This window comes from Lytechinus pictus, chromosome 16 (genome assembly GCF_037042905.1).
Source record: "Lytechinus pictus isolate F3 Inbred chromosome 16, Lp3.0, whole genome shotgun sequence".
Classification (NCBI taxonomy): Eukaryota; Metazoa; Echinodermata; class Echinoidea; order Temnopleuroida; family Toxopneustidae; genus Lytechinus; species Lytechinus pictus.
This window is the reverse complement of record NC_087260.1, coordinates 17568198-17587067: the sequence shown is the minus strand read 5'-3', so window position 1 is coordinate 17587067 and position 18870 is coordinate 17568198. Positions and strand designations below refer to the sequence as shown.

The 18870-nt window shown below is 37.1% G+C and overlaps 1 protein-coding gene across 1 annotated transcript; it reads left to right on the top strand.

Annotated features, from left to right (window-relative positions):
- Window positions 1–487: 487 nt before the first annotated feature.
- On the top strand, window positions 488–17790 carry LOC129279074 (zinc finger homeobox protein 2-like). Its single transcript, XM_054915188.2, has 4 exons — window positions 488–1405; window positions 6715–7328; window positions 8034–8085; window positions 16403–17790. The coding sequence occupies exons 1-4, from the start codon at window positions 904–906 to the stop codon at window positions 16831–16833; spliced, it is 1599 nt and encodes a 532-aa protein (XP_054771163.2). The 5' UTR covers window positions 488–903; the 3' UTR covers window positions 16834–17790.
- Window positions 17791–18870: the final 1080 nt, after the last annotated feature.

The window sequence follows — 18870 nt, the reverse complement described above, 5'->3', positions numbered from 1 at the left end:
CTTTTTCTATCTCTTTTATTTATTTCTTTCTCTTATTTCTTTCTTTCGTTTTTCTTTTCTTTTCGTTTCGTTTCTTTTCTTTTCATTTCTTTTCTTTTCTTTTCTTTTCTTTCTTTCTTTCTTTTCGTCTGTTGCCCCTCAAACAGCCCCTATAATACTTCATTTTCATACATTCCCTCTCTTATTTCTCCTCGCTTCTTCATCTCAGGATCCTTATCTTCCTCTCTGCCTCCCCCCTTTCCCTCACGCTCTCTCCCTCTCTCCCATCGTCTCTTCTCGTCTTTCATCCCATCTCGCGCTCATCTCTCGCCGTATCCGCCTCCGTTGAAATCTCTCCGCGCTGCGTTCCCAAACACGGCACAAAGGTCAAGATCTGATACGTTTTGCAAGATGAAGATGGCGATAATGTGATTTAGTTTGGATCATGCGCTAATGACCGCGCAAATTCCATTTATTCAAGTAATTACAGACACGGTCGCAAACATTTAAGAACGCTGCGACACAGAAAAACGAGTCATTTTTATCTCGGCCTCGCAGTTCATACCACAGAGGCGCCACATTTTGGATCCCATACATCTTAGGTAGATGTAAACTTATTTTTTCGGCAGTGCTTCAGAATTTACCAGTTTTTGCGATTGCTATTCTCAGTAAATGGTTATACAACATTTTTCTTCCGATTGTGCCGTAAATCTACGATAACTGTGGATAATTTCATGATCATTTAAAAAAACCTCCTTGTCATCTCAAAAATAACTTGAACGTACCAAAGCCTCTTAGTCGGGCTCTTAATTCATCATTCCTGAATCATATCCTGCATAAACATTAAAAGTAGGAAAATCTTGTGAGACTTAATCAGAACTAAACTTGAATCTGAGTGCTTGAAGAGCCGGATTTGGAGGGAAAATGGAGGGACTACAAGCGTTTGTTAAAAAATCTTTCGAAGGGCAGGATGCGAAATTCGTACCGAAGTCATCATCGACTTCATCAACCACTTCATCCACCGTCCGTGGTCGACCTCTAGCTAGCATCCAAAAATGCAGCGCCTGGCTCAGTCTCATCAGCAACACATCTGGAACGCTCGCCTCGACCTCCGGCTCATGTGCAACGCAGCGAAAGGGTCGGCATGCGACGACGAGCAGCGGAATCCCATCGTCGACGACCCTTGCGTCTTTTATCCCCAGGAGCCGCGGGCTGACAGCACTTGGTCAGTCGCTGGGAGGTCCTGCTAAGCTGGGTTCGCCGCGGCAGGGGATTGCGTTGAGTGATACAGGAGTACTACGAGGAAGCGACGGGACGCTAGCCCACCCAGGCCTCCAGCCGATCCCGTTGACCCCCGTCCGGAAGAGAGGTGTAGACTGCACCCTTGATCAAACACAGCCAAAGAGAGTGAAGACGAACGAAAATGGTAAGAAAATTATCAATGTTTGTTTCTTTGATTAATTCACAAGTTAATTCATGTTGCACTTCTAGCCTGTTTATCTTGAATCCTCTAAATGCATTCGCTTTCACCGGCAATGTAAATAGTTATTATAGCCTACGATTGATATTGAAGTTGAATGAAATCAAGAGTAAGAAAAATAACAAAAATTAATCCATAAATGGCAACAGGGAAGTGACAGAATCCATTGGGTCTTATTGCTATCGAATCCATTTCATTGAAAAAAATTAATATAGGGAAAATGCCGTTTTTATTGAGTAGTTCAATAAAAGATAAAAATATTTTGGGATAGGCTTTTGCCAAAAAATGTTTCATAATGTGTGTATCCATTTTATACTATCGTCAATAAATATCATATTCTGATTTTTTTATTAATGAAACCATGGAAGGAGAAGAGGTAGTCAAAAGTCGACTTCTTGAAATATTGATAAACAAAACGATAACACTGAAGTATAATAATATGAAGACTTTGGCCCGTATTCTGAAGTCGGGTTTAACTTAAACTCAGGTTTAAAGTTGTGGTTTAAGTATGGGAAGCCAAAAGTATCAATTTTTTTATTAAGGTGTACGTTTTTTATGTTTACTCTGCTCTTTCCTGATTCATCGATGGTGAAGACAATCATCTATTTTTACTTCCTAGATAATTATGAATGAATTAAGAGCCAAACTGAGCTGCAATATGATATCTCTACTGTTAGTGATTTATGTAACAATTGGCCATCCATACTTAAACCACAACTTTAAACCTGAGTTTAACTTAAACCCGACTTCAGAATACGGGCCTTTGAATTTTGTAAAGTTGTGGTTGTAAAAAAGGGAGAATGAAAGAGTTGTTTGTTTTGTTTTGTTGTAAGAATATTGCTTGCGAGAAAAACAACAACCTAAATGTCCTGTGATTGGATATGAGTTTTGTTGATGACGCAATGTCAACGTACTCAAATGTAACAAAATAACTTGGCGAGAGAAAATGACGGCGACTTGTCCATTTCGAGGCAATTTTGTAAAAAACAAAATTTTCAAATTTCTTGTATTCTTCTATAAAGACACTCATGAATGCAGTTAAATTGATTTTTTGTTAGAAAGGTGTGATATTTACTGAAATATGCCTGTGATACTTCAGCATAGGTTGTACATTTTACGAAGAACAAGAGAAAATAAAATTTCTGCCCTTGGGGCACGTTGACGGGGCAGGTCCGCCCTAGTTTTATCTACATAGGCCTACAAAAATATCCTCATAGACATGATATGACATGCAAGTATGTCGGTACATGTGCTAAAATCATATAACTTTTCATAGATTATCGAACTAGTAGTCGTTGTTGTTCCAATATAGAAAAAATGTTTGGTGTTTTGAACACATCATTTTGTTTCACATATCACTGTTTCTCCCTATGGGCGAACTCAGGGTGGGGCAGGTTCGCCCTGCAGCCAAAATTTTCTTTACCGCCCGTTTTTGTCAAAACCGTGTATGTTCTCGCCGAAAATAAGGTATTAGGTCAATATTACCTAGGCCTTTATACATCCTGAAGCACGAACTTCCTGCTAAATAAATGACGGTTCTAGAAGAGCATTCTAGACCCGCTCTACCCTATCGATTTACCCCCCCCCCCCTAAAATGACAACTTGAACAATTCATAATGAAATTTAAAAATATGTTTTAAAAAAGCATCGGAAATTGCTATAAAATCATTAAGGGTGGCATAAAATACTATTAAACAAACTTTCGGCGCGCTTTGGCCTGAAATCGTATTTTGGAGCGCGAAAGAGTTAGGAAATTATTAATTAACTTTTGCCCCCCCCCCCCCAGGCACATATAAAAATGGATCCACGCCCCTGCTACATGAACACAATCTTTTTCGGGTAAAACTAAATGACCCAAGATGAGGTCAGATGAGACAATTTTGGAAGAAAATTTCGTCTCATCTGTGCCACATCGGACCTTGTTTACTGGTCATTTTTATTCGAAATGGGAGTGGCCACAACGGGCTGATTTGCGGGTCGTCATGACCCATAAATTTCAGTAATGTCAGTAGATCAGAATCATACAGTGAGTAAGGATTCATCTTACCATACTATCAATTTGCATGTCTTTCCGGTCATGGGCGGAAATCCCAGGGGGGACAGGGGGACGCGTACCCCCTACCCAAAATGGTAGGGGGGCACAATATCAAATGTCCCCCTACTATTGTTGGTCTTTTATAATGGAAAGAAATACATCATTGAAATTCGGAATAAAACATGTATTTCGGACGAGATGACCTTAGTTTTTGGAATTATTAATTTTTTGCTTGTCAAATTTAGTTTGGTCGAAATGACCTGACATTTGGGGTGATAACCCTTTTTTTTGCTAGTCAAATTTTCCAGCCCCTGGTCCCCCTACCTTTGGGGAGAGATTTCCGCCCTTGCAAAAATAAAACACTTAAAATGTTAGGCAACATACGTACTGTCCACTGTCATGACTGTGTTGGGTAATGTATGTTGGTAAAAAAAATATATGAACTGGTCAATTATTATCAAATTGACCAAATTTATTACCTAATTATTAGTTACCCAATTTGGACAAATTTAAACGAATACTTGTGTGGACAGCATGTTACCCAGTGACCATGGTGATGGTTAGAAATTGGGTTATTTTTGCCCAACCTTTTTTTAGAGTGCAACAAGAAACAGGGCCACGTAATTATCTTTTCGTGATTATTTTCAGAAATTTAAAACGTAACGCGATGTGTAGAAAATGTTTCTTTAAATATTTTACGTCTTAACGATTCATAAACGCGTATCTCACTTATGTGTCTTTGAAAAATAAAAGTCAAGATGTGACAACTGCAAGGAGATAGTCAAAAGTAAATAAAAAAATACAAATATATATACATATAAAAATAGGACAATTTCACGCAAAAATATATGAACTGGTCAATTATTATCAAATTGACCAAATTTATTACCTAATTATTAGTTACCCAATTTGGACAAATTTAAACGAATACTTGTGTGGACAGCATGTTACCCAGTGACCATGGTGATGGTTAGAAATTGGGTTATTTTTGCCCAACCTTTTTTTAGAGTGCAACAAGAAACAGGGCCACGTAATTATCTTTTCGTGATTATTTTCAGAAATTTAAAACGTAACGCGATGTGTAGAAAATGTTTCTTTAAATATTTTACGTCTTAACGATTCATAAACGCGTATCTCACTTATGTGTCTTTGAAAAATAAAAGTCAAGATGTGACAACTGCAAGGAGATAGTCAAAAGTAAATAAAAAAATACAAATATATATACATATAAAAATAGGACAATTTCACGCAGATATATACTGCTAGGCCATTAATAATATTCATCACATCAGCACATGGAATAAGTTCATATTAAATCGTAAATAAAGTGTGGTGTATATTAAAAAAAGAATTTAGAAATGACCATCAGTATGATAAACTACATTGGTAGAAATACTTATTCGTCAAAGTCTGAAGTCACATTCGCATTTTTTTTCATTTTTTTTCAAATTTTATTTCTATGATTTTGGTTTGTGTGGATGTGTCTTTGTGTGTGGAGAATGAATCTAGTCACATTTTGACTGAGCAGACAAATCGGTAAAAATGCAACTAGATTTTGGCCCACAATGATTAATTTTTTGTTATCAAAGAGAGAGAAACAGATAGATGACATTTCGCCTGAGCAATTATAAATGTATGCATTTTCTAAAACCTGTTAAATAATTTGCCATTATTTTCCTTGCTCACCATGCATGTATCATTACTAGTAATTTTGTTTGTTGGTCTATTGGCATTATGCTAATCTTTCATGAAAATTTAATTGACTTTTTTTTCGGTTTTACACTTCGCGCTCGTAATATTTGATTAATGAGAAGCGTATGTTAATCATGATTACAATTACTACAAGTGCTTCATGTGTTTAGATGTATATAATTCTAACAAAATCAGGAAGCGCTTGGCACTCGCATTAGAAGACTATGGTGAGATATGTATATTCTTAATGGATTCCTAAAATATAGTCCTTAAATGTCCCTGTTTTGGGGTCAATATATACAAAATTTAAGTTCGCGCTTGCATTGTTTGTTTAGCCTGACAGGTACGTACCATAATTATAAAAATTTGCTTGTAATGTCCCTTTTTAGGTCTGAATATCAAAATATTTCAGCTCGCGCTTCGCGCTCGCATTATGTGATAAGTGAAATACATATCCGTTAAATGGCACTGTCCTTAAAATGCCTCTATTTGGTCAGTATACCTGGCAACTGAGGGCGCTTCATGCGCTCACTAAGTGAGTCAAAAACTTTTGCTGGTGCCCCCCCCCCCCCCCATGCCGTGAACCACGGTACGCCACTGATCATACAGTTACTTCAAAACTTTATAAAATCTGAGCAACAGCAATATATCATAATATAATATCATCATCATAATATAAACAATAAAAAAGAACAGCACAGTTTTAGAGTTGGGCACTAAAAAAAACCGAGCTGGGTTTGGATTAATTTCTTTTAAAACTCTGTTTCTGTTTCTGTTTACGGTAACTCCCGCAGGAACTCGGCAGGACAGCGTTTTGTTGGTAAACGCCAAGCTGGTATATAACCAATTACCTAGGAAACATTTTACGTCTAGATTAATCATTCATAGTGACTGTCCCTATAGACGACAGATATTGCTCTCGGGCATTTTTATGAAAGTGGGGACAATGGCAGAGTGTGGATTCGAACTCATAACCTTGCGATTATGAGTCCAATGCTCTAACCACTGAACCACACGACCCGTTTCTCGTCATTCAATGTCGATTTCAAATTGATTCAAATTCATGTACGTAAAGATGGGTTGCTTCAAGTTTAATCATTTTTATCAGGGTTTCGATGTCTTTGATTTCCCTCAACTTTTTATATAAGATAGGGCCTATGTTTAAAAGTAAGTTTCCCGTGTATGTTCGATTAATGACGCTAAGAGTGACGTTCATGACTCGTATATCATTTTGCGGTCAATCTCTTTGCTCTTTGTTCTTACAAGCTATATGTCAGACTGTCATTTTGTTGACGCAAACGATCAAAGTCATGGGATTGTCCAAAAATGATATCTTGAATTTTGTCTGCCTTCATCATATTTATCTAAATTTGATATTCTCATGGTTGTGTTTGTGTGCACTTATGCATATCACTATTACGTTCTTTGAGGTATAATTATTATCATTGAGGTACTATATGCCCCTGGGACTGACAATTGTTGTTATGTTAGCAGTAATTAGGTTCATTAATTCTTTTCATTTTTAAAGGTGATGATGACGCAAAGTCAAAAGAATCCGGTTCACCGAGTGGCAGTCCCGACAGCATAGCCATTGTTACGTCAGAGCAAAATCGGTCAGACGGTAGGGCAGTCGCCACAGACAACGATATCACACTTCCCGCCGATACTTTGTCTCCAAATCTTCCGCGATCGAATCCAAAACCACTTCCCGATCTACCTACTCCCCTATCCGTCACCCGGCGATCGCCTGAATGTCTGCCAAACTTCGACGATATGTCGATTCCTGTAACGATCAACATCAACGACGGCATCGGCCCACTCGATAAAGCGGGAAGCGACGTCGGTTGCGATTCACCTCTGACACATAACTCGGACAATCGCTGCGGTTCGATATCGCCGTTGGATGTGATAACATCGTCTGCCGGTGTATCGGCTGGGGGAATCATGTCAACGGTCAGCCCATCGTCGACCGCTGCGGCTGCAGCGGCGGCAGGGAAGCTGAAACAACGGCGAAGCAGGACGAATTTCACCGCGGAGCAGTTGAGCGAGCTAGAGAAATTATTTGATGAGACTCACTACCCAGACGCGTTCATGAGGGAGGAGCTAAGTCGGAAGCTAGGACTTTCAGAGGCACGAGTGCAGGTATGTCAATGACATATTCAGGTAGTCGATGATAAACTTGAGAAACAACACTGGAAACCTCTTGAAAGAGAACAAATAGCCCTCCCCCGCCCCCACCCCCCAAAAATAAATAAATAAAAAGGCACAAGAAGAAAGAAAGATAAAAGAAACAATGTATGAGGTTCATTAAACCTGGATAAAACCCCATGTTTCGACCCACAGAACCGGTCACAGAATATGACACTATTTTTGGTTTAATAATGTCATGGAATTCTAAAGAGGGAGAGCTGTATAGCGTTCCCGCATGCGCAGAAGAAAAATATTCGATGAATATTATGGTCGTCTCTTTTTTTTCTTTAGACCCATCATCAATCTCTTTATAAAGAATGTTCCCGCGCCGTTTTATAAAGATTCTCTTTTTAATAATTGGTCTTTATTTTTTTATAGTATCACAATCCAGTCCTTCTCTTTTTACACTCGTCTTTCTTCTTCCTCCCCGTTTTCTCCGTCCTTTTGTTGTCTTTTCTTTTCACGGTATGAAAGATGGTAGGCAGGCGGTGACCTCATGCCCCCCTAGTGCAGCATAAAAAATAGCCAGGTATCGCAACGATCTATATTTCTCCATTGATCAATTTATATTTTAGTTGACTCGTTGATACATTGATTTAATATTAATCCACACATAGTTTTCTAAGTTTAACTTCATTCATTTTTTTTTGCTCACAGGTGTGGTTTCAGAACCGAAGGGCAAAATGCCGGAAGCAGGAGAACCACAATGGTAAGAGAATCTCAATCAAAGTAATTATGTTTAAAATGTATGCCAACAAGTTGATCATAAACAGTTCTTTTCCCAAGTTCATAAGACGTTTGTAAAATCAAAAAAGGCCTTGAAATATAGAATGTGAATGAGTTTGCCAAACCTTTGATTGCTCTTTCATTTATTAAACTATTATTATGACTATGATAATGATTGGATATAAACAGTGCGTCCCAGAAAAAACGAAACCGAGATTTAGCGATGATTTATCATAACTTAATCATTAATAAAATAGACAAATGACCTACCAATGTAAAGCTTAGAATCTCCTCTTTCATCTGATATTACTTAGATTATTCCTCATTCACGCATGAGTGAGCAAAAACAATTTGAAGAAAGGATACCAAAAACTCATTTGGCGGAGGGTATCTGAATTTCAAAAAGAAAACCACATGCCTAAAAAGTTCAATATCTGCTCTTTAATTTAAAACCTTAATCACAGAAAATGGTCAGGAAGTAAAAAAGTTATGCTCCCTAGAAACAATGCTTGTATTTCCATAATTTCATTAAATAAACGTGTTTTCACCGATTTCCCACATAAGCTATCGCACGGTTAACAAAAGACTTAATGCATGGCTGATCGTCAACAAAACGGAGTGTCGAGTGAGTTTGAACGCTAGCCTGTAAAACCTCTTCATTTTATGAAATTATTGAAATTCAAGCCTTATTTCAAATAGCCAGAACTTTTTTATTTCTTGACCATTTTCTGTAATTGAGGTATCAAATTAAAGAGCAGATATTGAACTTTTTATAAATGTGGTTTTCTTTTTGAAACCCAGATACAGCCCGCCAAGTAACTTTTTGGTATCCCCTCTTCAAATTGTTTTTGCTCACTCATGCGTGAATGAGAAATAATCTAAGTAATTGCAGATGAAAGAGGAGATTCTAAGCTTTAAATTGGTAGGTCATTTGTCTATTTTATTAATGATTAAGTTATGATAAATCTCGGTTTCGTTTTTTGTGGGACGCACTGTATAGCGATTTTTTTTCTTTTTAGAGGCTATACAAAACGCAGTTACTTTCAAATAATTCAATTCCAACTAAAGATGTGTAATGAGTCAACGATTTTGAGGGTCTAGAACATGGCGTGTTGGGAAAATTTAAAAGTCATGGGAAATAATCATAAAAGGAATTATCCGACGTTTTATTTGACAAAGTCTGTTTTATCTTACATTTACCAAAGTAACAATATTTCTCAGTCAAACGTAAGTCAAGGAAAGTTCTCGGATTCGACAACTTGTCGGACTAAAAAAATGAAACGCTTTCATGCTTGAGCCAGCTAAAAATGTAACCTCTATATGAAAATCGATTTTTTATTTTGGGAGGGATATATATATGGAAATGGAAAAATGCACACCTGAGAGTTGACCTCAAGTCATGTTCTTGAATTTTTTCGACATCAGAGAGTACAAATATAAAATTATAAGTTCACGAGCATGACTTAAGGTCAGGTGACTAGAGGTGTCCTGACTTGAGGTCAACTCTCAGGTGTGCATTTCCGTTGCTGCTATATATATATATGTATATATAAAACCTACTGCATTTAAGAAATTTAGCTGTGCGGCACTTATATACGTTTTTAGATTTAATTTCATTAACCAACATGCTCTCATCAGCTTTGTGCAGTTTTTTAACAAAGAGTTGTTTTAAAAAACTAGATAATTTGTATACACTCTTAAAATAGTTCGGCAAAAAATGCCCAACTGTTAACCAACCCTGGGCAACATACTGTCCACACAACTATTGGTTTAAGTCCAAATTGGGTAATAAAAACTCATAGTTGGGTAATAAATTTGCTCAAATGGATAATAATTGCCCAAAATATATATATATTTTTTTTACCGACATTTACCGACAGTATGTTGCCCAACATTTCAAGTGTGCACCCAAAAATAATATCAAAAGCATTTACCATTCTTTTTATGATTTAATGCCATCTTTTACTGAAAAATAAAACCTAATAAAAGCATTCCCCTTTTCGTTTTCAGTAAGCAAAGTTTCAGTTTTGAAACTCGATTTTGAAGGTAACATCATACGAAAATGGAGAGCAGGGCTAGAAATCACTTTACTGCAATATCTAAGAAGAGATAACGGAAATAAATTAGATTTTCCCCAAACAAATTAAATCTGCCCCAATATGTGATGCGAATTCAGGCGATTTGAGAGTTTGAAAAAAAATCGAGGGGGGGGGGGGGTGGTATCATAATGGCAAAAGGGTATATCGCTTAAATAAAATCAATCTCGGCAACAAATATCAAGTACTTGATAGCAAAATGGAGGGGGGGGGGCACATGCCACCGAAATTCCAGTTAAACAAAATTACTTCAAATCGATGCCCCAAACCCCTGAGGGTTGGTGGCTATTGGGGCTTGATAAATTCAATCTTGGAAAACAATACGGTATTTCTACTGATGATCTTATTAAGAGGCTCTTTAATCTGTGCGTAATAGTCTCCGAATAGGGGCCTTATTGGTTTGTCAAATTGTATAATCTCGTTACGCGTGCGTCGTAATCTCATTTTGAGGGTCCAGCGCGAGAGATTTGTTACAAGTCGGAGAGACGGGAGAGTCGTGATGAGAGAGGGGGAGAGAGAGAAGAGAGGGATGGAGTGAGACAGAGATATCACGATAATGGATAGAATAAAATAGTTTAAACACATCAAAAGAAAGTAGAATGCCAAATAAAAAAGAACCCATAAAGAGAGAGATAGAGAAATAGAGACCCATGTATGGGAGAGGGAGGGAGAGAGCAGAGAGCAAGAAAGGAAAGGAGAGTGCCAGATAAGAGAGGGAAGGGGAGAGAGAGCGTTTCGGAAATGAGAGATAGGAATAAAGTAAAACGGTTTCAATTTATCGGGTGCGGATTATTTTACTCCCTTGATTCTATCAATTTGCGCTCTGCCCCGGCGATTAAGTGAGTTTTGTGTCAATTAAGCATCCATTATATCACCATTAAATTTGCTGCTAATCTAATTACGCCACCGTCTCCGAGGGAAAGGGGTGGGATGCTGATGCGCTCCTCGCCCGCCGCTCCGGCAACGTGTCCCGGCAGTCATCCGTTGGACAGATAACTAGATTACGACACCGTTATTTTCATCTTATGTCGCGACACACCTCCTTGTGTTTTCTTCTGTTTCCCCTCTTTTATTTCTCTCATCGGCCCTAATTTGTTTTTCTTTCTTCTTTCTCCCCTCTATTAATCACAGCTCTTTAATAAAAGGGTGATGTCGACCTAATCTTGTTATTCTCATTCTTATTATTACATTGTATTGCGACGCGTGCTCCAAAAAAGACAACCACATGACCCGAGGTATAGGCTCACACCATAAGTGAGCTTGTTAAACAAAAGCATAGCTAAACTCGACAGGGAATTCGAAAGAGAGAGAGAAAAAAAATCGGGTTTAGTTACTGTTACTTGATCAAAAGTCTGTTCTAGTGTTTCTGTTTAACTGCCAAACTGGAAGAATGTTCTTTACTTTACGATTAAGATATTGATCATAATATATCGTGGTTTAGCAATATATTTTCTAAGCAAGTAAACACATATTGATCTTTTGACATTTTAAGATGTTCTACCTCCCCATTTGGAATAGATATCAATAATGAAGCAACGTACGTGTTTACCTTGGGCGAATTAATAAATGGAAATGTTTACAAACCGTAAAGTGGGGCGATGATATACATTTCAAAAAGCTGATACACAGTTTACTTCTTTGAGTTAAGCTATAGTCTCATCGAAAAGTGATAGTAATATGATGACATACTCTTAAAATGTTGGGCAACATACTGTCCACACAACAATTGGTTAAAATATTTATCCAACTTTGGGTAGTTTTCAACCAACACTGTGTAGTTTTCACCCAAAGCACACATTATTGGTTAAAAAATACACAGAAATTGATGTTTTAACCAATTGTGTGGACAGTATTTTATTGATGGTGATGATGATGACGATGATGATGATGATAATAAAAACGTTTGTGATAATTATAATGATGATGATAATTATGATCGCCGGCCTAATAGTGATAATGATAGAAATCATGATGGTGATTATAATGGAAATAAAACAGTTCAAATAATAACAATATTATTAAAAGATTTAGACTTTTTCGCTGTGCATTATTTTCAGATACAAGAAGCAATTAGGACGATAATTACCCTTCAATCATTCTCTTCATCGTAATTTAATATACAATCGAAACGATGACGTGGGTAGTTTTTGAAGGCAATTTGATAATCAGTACGAATCAATCGAAAGTCCTAAATATATACATTTCAGAAGACAGATTGCTTGATTTCCCTTAGGTTCTTGTGTTGCTATTTCTTTTCCCCCTTCTCATTTTCTCTTGCTTTTCCTCCCCTTTCTTAATATTCTCATTCTTCCCCACCATTTGCCCCCATCACCTCCCTTTCTTTATATTCATTTTTTTTACGTTTTTTCATTTCTCCTATAACTTTTATAAATTGTCTGTTCTCATTTTCATTAAGGTAACCCTGATTTTATCATGCTAATCTTTCTTCTTTTTTACTTTTCTTCTTCTTTTCTACTTTCCTCTTTTCTAATCTTATTCTTCCTCCTCCTTCTTCTCCTTCTTCTTCCTCCTCCTCCATTCTCTTCTTCTTCTTCCCTTCTTTTTCGATTATTTTTTCTTCTCCTTCTTCTTCCTTTTATTCCTCTTCTTCTTCTTCCCTTCTTTTTCGATTATTTTTTCTTCTCCTTCTTCTTCCTTTTATTCCTCTTCTTCTTCTTTCTTCTTTCTTTTTCTTCTTCTTTTTCTTTCTTTTTCTCCTCCTTCTTTTTCTTTCTCCTTCGTTTTCTTTTTCTTCTTCTTCATCATCATCATCATCATCCTCTTCATTATCATCATTTCTTCTTAGATAATATACCACGTAATATTTTTTCGTTTATAAGTGACTTTCGAATCATTTTTTGCAAATGCTGTCATTTGAAATGTAATGAACGGTAAATGTTGAAAACCTAGAGTCGTATCCCGAGGGGACGTTCATTTTACGTTCAATTTTTCCATTTTGGAGAAAAAAACTCACAATATGTTTTGCTCGATAATTCCCAACGGGCGTGTCACTTGACATGATCGTCGCGTTCTGTTTGCAAGATGGGGGCCAGCAAAACGCCCGAAAACATGGCGGACAAACGCGTGCACACCCTTTTCAAATCACCGCTCGCTACACATTAGTTTCATGGCAGCCTCTCTCATATTTCGCTGACAATTTTCCCCGTCTGTGACTGAATTCTTTCCCCTTTTTACCTTTTACTCGTTACTCGCACACGTTTCTTGTTTCCTTTTGTCTCCCCTTTTACCTCAGTCATGGCGAGAAAATTTGCTTTTCCCGACGGCTATTAATTGTTCGTTTGTCAAATAAATTGATGCTTATTTAGTTGAATGAGTGCCGGACTCTGTGTTTTATATTTCATAATTAAATTTCTTGAAGATTGTTTTCTTTGATGTAATGACACTTTATGCGTCTCTTGTAGTGCAAGAATGGTCAAGTTTATGAAAAGAACGCATGTCTGATTCTGCTAAAATCATGAAAACATGTCAAATATCTATAATGTTATGTGAATGTAGGCCTATATAATAATTATAAAGGAGATATTGATGCTTGTCAACATCATTCAACCACTAAAATTTGGTTTATAGTTTTGTACACAAAAACTATCAAATTTAAACAAGAGTGTGTCGCTGATTTTATCAGAAGCTTCATTTTATAATAATATGGGTCAGCATGGGTGTTGGGGGATGTGCCACCAGTAATTCTGTTTCATTTCTATATAATTTTAAACCTGTAACTGACACTTGTTGTTCCAAACCAAATTGCAGTAAAAACATGCATTATTTAAGGATGGATGTACAATAGGCCTTATATTCGCAAAACATTATTACATGAAAAGCGCCAAAGTCTGCACATTATGCTTTTGGACAAGATTTTGTTTTCTTTTCTAAACCTCTATTATATGATACTTTTGACTATAACGAATATAGACGTTAAGAAACCTAAGCATAGGCACTATTATCCACAAACTAACATTCTGCATAATTATCATTTGCTCGTTTTTGCAGTTTATTTGGAACCCCTGTTTCACAAATTAAAGTTTTTATATATTTAAATATGTTAAATTTTGTAGACAAATTATAATACATAATTAAATAGAAACAAAGTATATATCTGTGACTTACTAGTCAAAAGCATAACAGAGAACATGCATTATTGAATTTTGTTGATATTGAAAGTGGCCACGCTTTCGACAATAATTGCTCACATCTAGATGATCTGGTTGGCACTTGGCAGCTTTCTACATATATAGTCTGCATAGAGAAAACAAGAAAACACAGAGGTAGAATTATCGATGCTATTTATGTAGGCCTAATCTATGAAATGAAAAGTAAAGGGCCCAACAAAGAGCCTTGCGAGACATTATCTGTGATTTATTTCATTACTAAAAACATTTTTTTAATTATTTAGCAAAATAACACTTTGATAATCTGGCACGTATTTTTTATTAATAGCATATAGATTGAAATGACTCATTTAAGAAAAAGGCTTTAAATAAAAAAGAAACGGCATAATAAACTGAGTCATTTTTTTAGTTCATAACATAGTGACTTAAAGGACAAGTCCACCCCAACAAAAAGTTGATTTGAATAAAAAGAGAAAAATCCAACAAGCCTAACACTGAAAATTTCATCAAAATCGGATGTAAAATAAGAAAGTTATGACATTTTAAACTTTCGCTTAATTTCACAAAACAGTTATATGCACATCCTGGCTGGTATGCAATGAGGAGACTATATGAAGTCATCCACTCACTATTTCTTTTGTATTTTATTATATGAAATATTATAATTTTCTCCTCATTGTCAAATGATACAACGATTAATTCCTCCGTGAACATGAGGAATTAGCATTGTTTAATACTATATGGTTCAGTCAGGTTGGTCCTTATTGTCAAATCTTTAAAAAATGAAATATTGTATATTTCTAACAATAACAAACAAAAGAAATAGTGAGTGATGGACATCATCGAATGACTCACCTAGTTCTGCATATCACCGTTTTGTGAAATATAAGCGAAACTTTAAATTGTCATAACTTTCTTATTTTACATCCGATTTTGATGAAATTTTCAGCACTATGCTAGTTTGATTTTTCTCTATTTATTCAAGTCAGCAATTTCCTGGGGTGGACTTGACCTTTAACTGTCTACAGCTAATGAGGGGGGTGGGGGGGGGCAAAGAAATTATAAGAAAATAATGCACAATCTTCCGATTGTCTTAAACATTTCTACTGGTAATCAATGTATACCTTAAATCTCAATATCTATACCCTTTCCAACCAACCCAAACGCCACGACTGATTGTGTCTTTTTTTACACGCCCACTAAACAAAGACATTAGTGTTAGCGGCGTCACGCGTAGTCGTGCGTATGCAATGTGTTATCATCACGACTGACGCCTATTACTTACGCTTATCATCGTCTTCCCATCTTGGTCGGTATCCCAATGGGGGCGGAAAATCTTGGATTATTGGATGGTGGGTGACAAGCTTAAATCCTTAGATTACATCTAAGTGATGAGGATCAGTAATGTATGTGAAGGATGGGCGATGATGATGTCATCAGGTCATAGCTGCATGCACAGTAAAAGCGCTTTATAGGCCCTACCATTTTGGGGGTGGCGTTATACTTTAACCTCGGACTTGTTAACCCCATTATGCCTTACTTCACTAGTTAGAAAGTCAGTATGTTAAAACGTCGAATGACTCAGTTTCTATAATGTAGGCCTATATAATATATTTTTTTTCAATACATGTATAATAAACTGTTTAAGTAATAACATGGATGATTAAAATTAATGAATGGCACTTTCTTCTCCGTTTCCAGTAATCGTTCCTTCTTCTTTTTTCATAAAATTCATGGCAGGATTTTTTTTCATTTTCTTCTTCTTTCTTATTTGTCTCAATCTTCTTATAAGGGGCGATCGCCTTCCCCTGAACCCGCCACTGCAGCGTCGCCCATGCCTTTGGATCCACCCCTCATCTTTTGATATTGTGTGTATTATTTTGGGTATATCATTAATAACCTGTCTTTTGTTTGTTGATTCATTATTGTTAAATTTTGCATTGTACTCGGACTTGCATGATTTTAACCGAATGAATTTAATACATAGGCTCTATTTTTACGAAACAAAAATCATCCCAATCAGTAACTGTATCGACTACCGGTTTAAAACATGACTTCATTTTATCTATCGTTTCAGGTACTCCGATTGGAAGCAGCACAACGGTCGACACATGCCGGGTCGCCCCATACCTCAGCATGGGCTCACTACGAATGCCGTTCGAACGCGTCCAAGAACAACTTCAACTCAACATCAAAGGCCCCTCCGCCCCTTCCCCCTCCTCTCCGTCCTCCATCGCATCTCCCCTCTCTCCCACACGCGCCCTCCCGGCGACTGCAGCACCCCATGTCCCTCTCCCGCCACCATCCCTCCTAGCTCACGCTCCACCGTTCATGTTCTTTCCACCGCCTCCCTACGCCTTCCCGCTCGCCACGCTCATGGGGTCGATGTTGGCTAGAGGCGCATCATCGGTGACCAGCTCGAGCAAGAGCTCGAGTATAGCGGATCTTCGGCTGAAGGCCCGCCAACATGCCGCCGCTCTCGGGCTCCAGGCATTCATCACACCGTAGTGCTTGCCAGGAAGTTTACTACACCAACACTGAAATTGAGGACAATCCTAAACAAAACAACACGATCAACGTAGTGTTTTGTAGGGGCAGATAAATTTTATCATCATCATCTAGATGGAGACAGCCATGACAGCCAGGACTGGCAATTATCAATTCTTGTCCTATATCAATATGGCTCGTCGTAATCTCTCATAAGTTGACTCTAAACTCCTGTCGCAGTAGATTCACGCCCTGACGATCGTCGACGAAATACGTTTCTCTGATTGGTCAAAAGTTTGTTCCCATAGTATCGGATGACCGTGAGTTTCGTCGTCTAGCGCCACCATTGTTCAATTTAATGTTATTTCAAACTGCATGACTACCACAGGTTAAGGAATGATGGAGCACGATTTTCTTTTCTATTATGTGAACCTCCAATCGTGATTTGTTTTTTTGAAATCGTTGTTAACAATTCGATCATCTATTTTTTAATGCTTTTAAATTAATCATATTCTAGCATAGACCTACTACAAATGAAATCACAGGGATGAGATTCGGGGAGAGGGGAATAGGGGGGGGGGGGGGGCTGGGAAGGGGAAGACAAGGGATCGGGATCAACCAAGTTATTTCAATTCCATCACAATTACGGAATTTCTATTATTTTCTAGAACATTTTATTTATTGATTTATTTTTTTATTCATTTATTTTTTTAAAGTTATTTATCTATTTTTTTTTTTTTTTTTTTGGGGGGGGTAACTTTAATTTTAACTACAGAAAAAAAATCAAAATATCTTAATGGTATAAATGGGGCATTGTATACAAAATGTAAACAAAAAAAGATTAATTTTACTACTATATAAATGATTTGTAGAAATTAGCTTTGTAAATACTTGCATAGTGCTGGGCATTGAAATTGTACTATTTTGTACTCCAATATGTTATGTATATTAGGACTCATTAAAATTAACCCAAAGACTAAACAGCTATCTACCTTATTTTCTTATTTTCATTTACACATTCATATTCATCAACAGCACAATGATAAGCATTGACAAGGATAAACAAGTGGAATGCCTCTGGCCGTCTCACCTGCATCACGCGATTCAATATAGCAGCAGTGCTGATTTTGAAAACTACTATAACTCGCACAAGATGTTCAGTGATACTTGGTTACTCTTATTTCCACGTTTTATGAACTAGACCAATACACTTATAGAGATATGATGGCAATTCAACAAATACCCCCAACGTGGCCAAAGTTCTTTGACCTTACATGACCTTTGACCTTGATCATGTGACCTGAAACTCGCACAGGATGTTCAGTGATACTTGATTACTATTATGTCCAAGTTTTATGAACTAGACCAACACACTTTCAAATTTATGGCTGTAATTCAACAAATACCCCAATTTGGCCAAAGTTCATTGACCCTAAATGACCTTTGACCTTGATCATGTGACCTGAAACTTGCACAGGATGTTCAGTAATACTTGATTACTATTATGTCCAAGTTTCATGAATCAGATCCATAAACTTTCAAAGTTATGATGGTAATTCAACAGATACCCCCAATTCGGCCAAAGTTCATTGACCCTAAATGACCTTTGACCTTAATCATGTGATGTGAAACTCATGCAGGATGTTCAGTGATACTTGATTAACCTTATGTATAAGTTTCATGAACTAGGTCCATATATTTTCTAAGTTATGATGACATTTCAAAAACTTAACCTTAGGTTAAGATTTTGATGTTGATTCCCCCAACATGGTCTAAGTTCATTGACCCTAAATGACCTTTGACCTTGGTCATGTGACATGAAACTCAGGCAGGATGTTCAGTAATACTTGATTAACCTTATGGCCAAGTTTCATGAACTAGGTCCATATACTTTCTAAGTTATGCTGTCATTTCAAAAACTTAACCTCAGGTTAAGATTTGGTGTTGACGCCGCCGCCGCCGCCGTCGCCGCCGCCGTCGGAAAAGCGGCGCCTATAGTCTCACTCTGCTATGCAGGTGAGACAAAAACAGATGTGGAAGGGGAAAGAACAAGACAGG

Excerpts from the sequence above, each read along its gene's own strand:
- LOC129279074 (XM_054915188.2), top strand. The coding sequence starts at position 904 with ATGGAGGGACTACAAGCGTTTGTTAAAAAATCTTTCGAAGGGCAGGAT. Across the intron at positions 7,329-8,033 it reads TTTCAGAGGCACGAGTGCAG|GTGTGGTTTCAGAACCGAAG; the intron begins GTATGTCAATGA and ends TTTTGCTCACAG. Across the intron at positions 8,086-16,402 it reads GAAGCAGGAGAACCACAATG|GTACTCCGATTGGAAGCAGC; the intron begins GTAAGAGAATCT and ends CTATCGTTTCAG.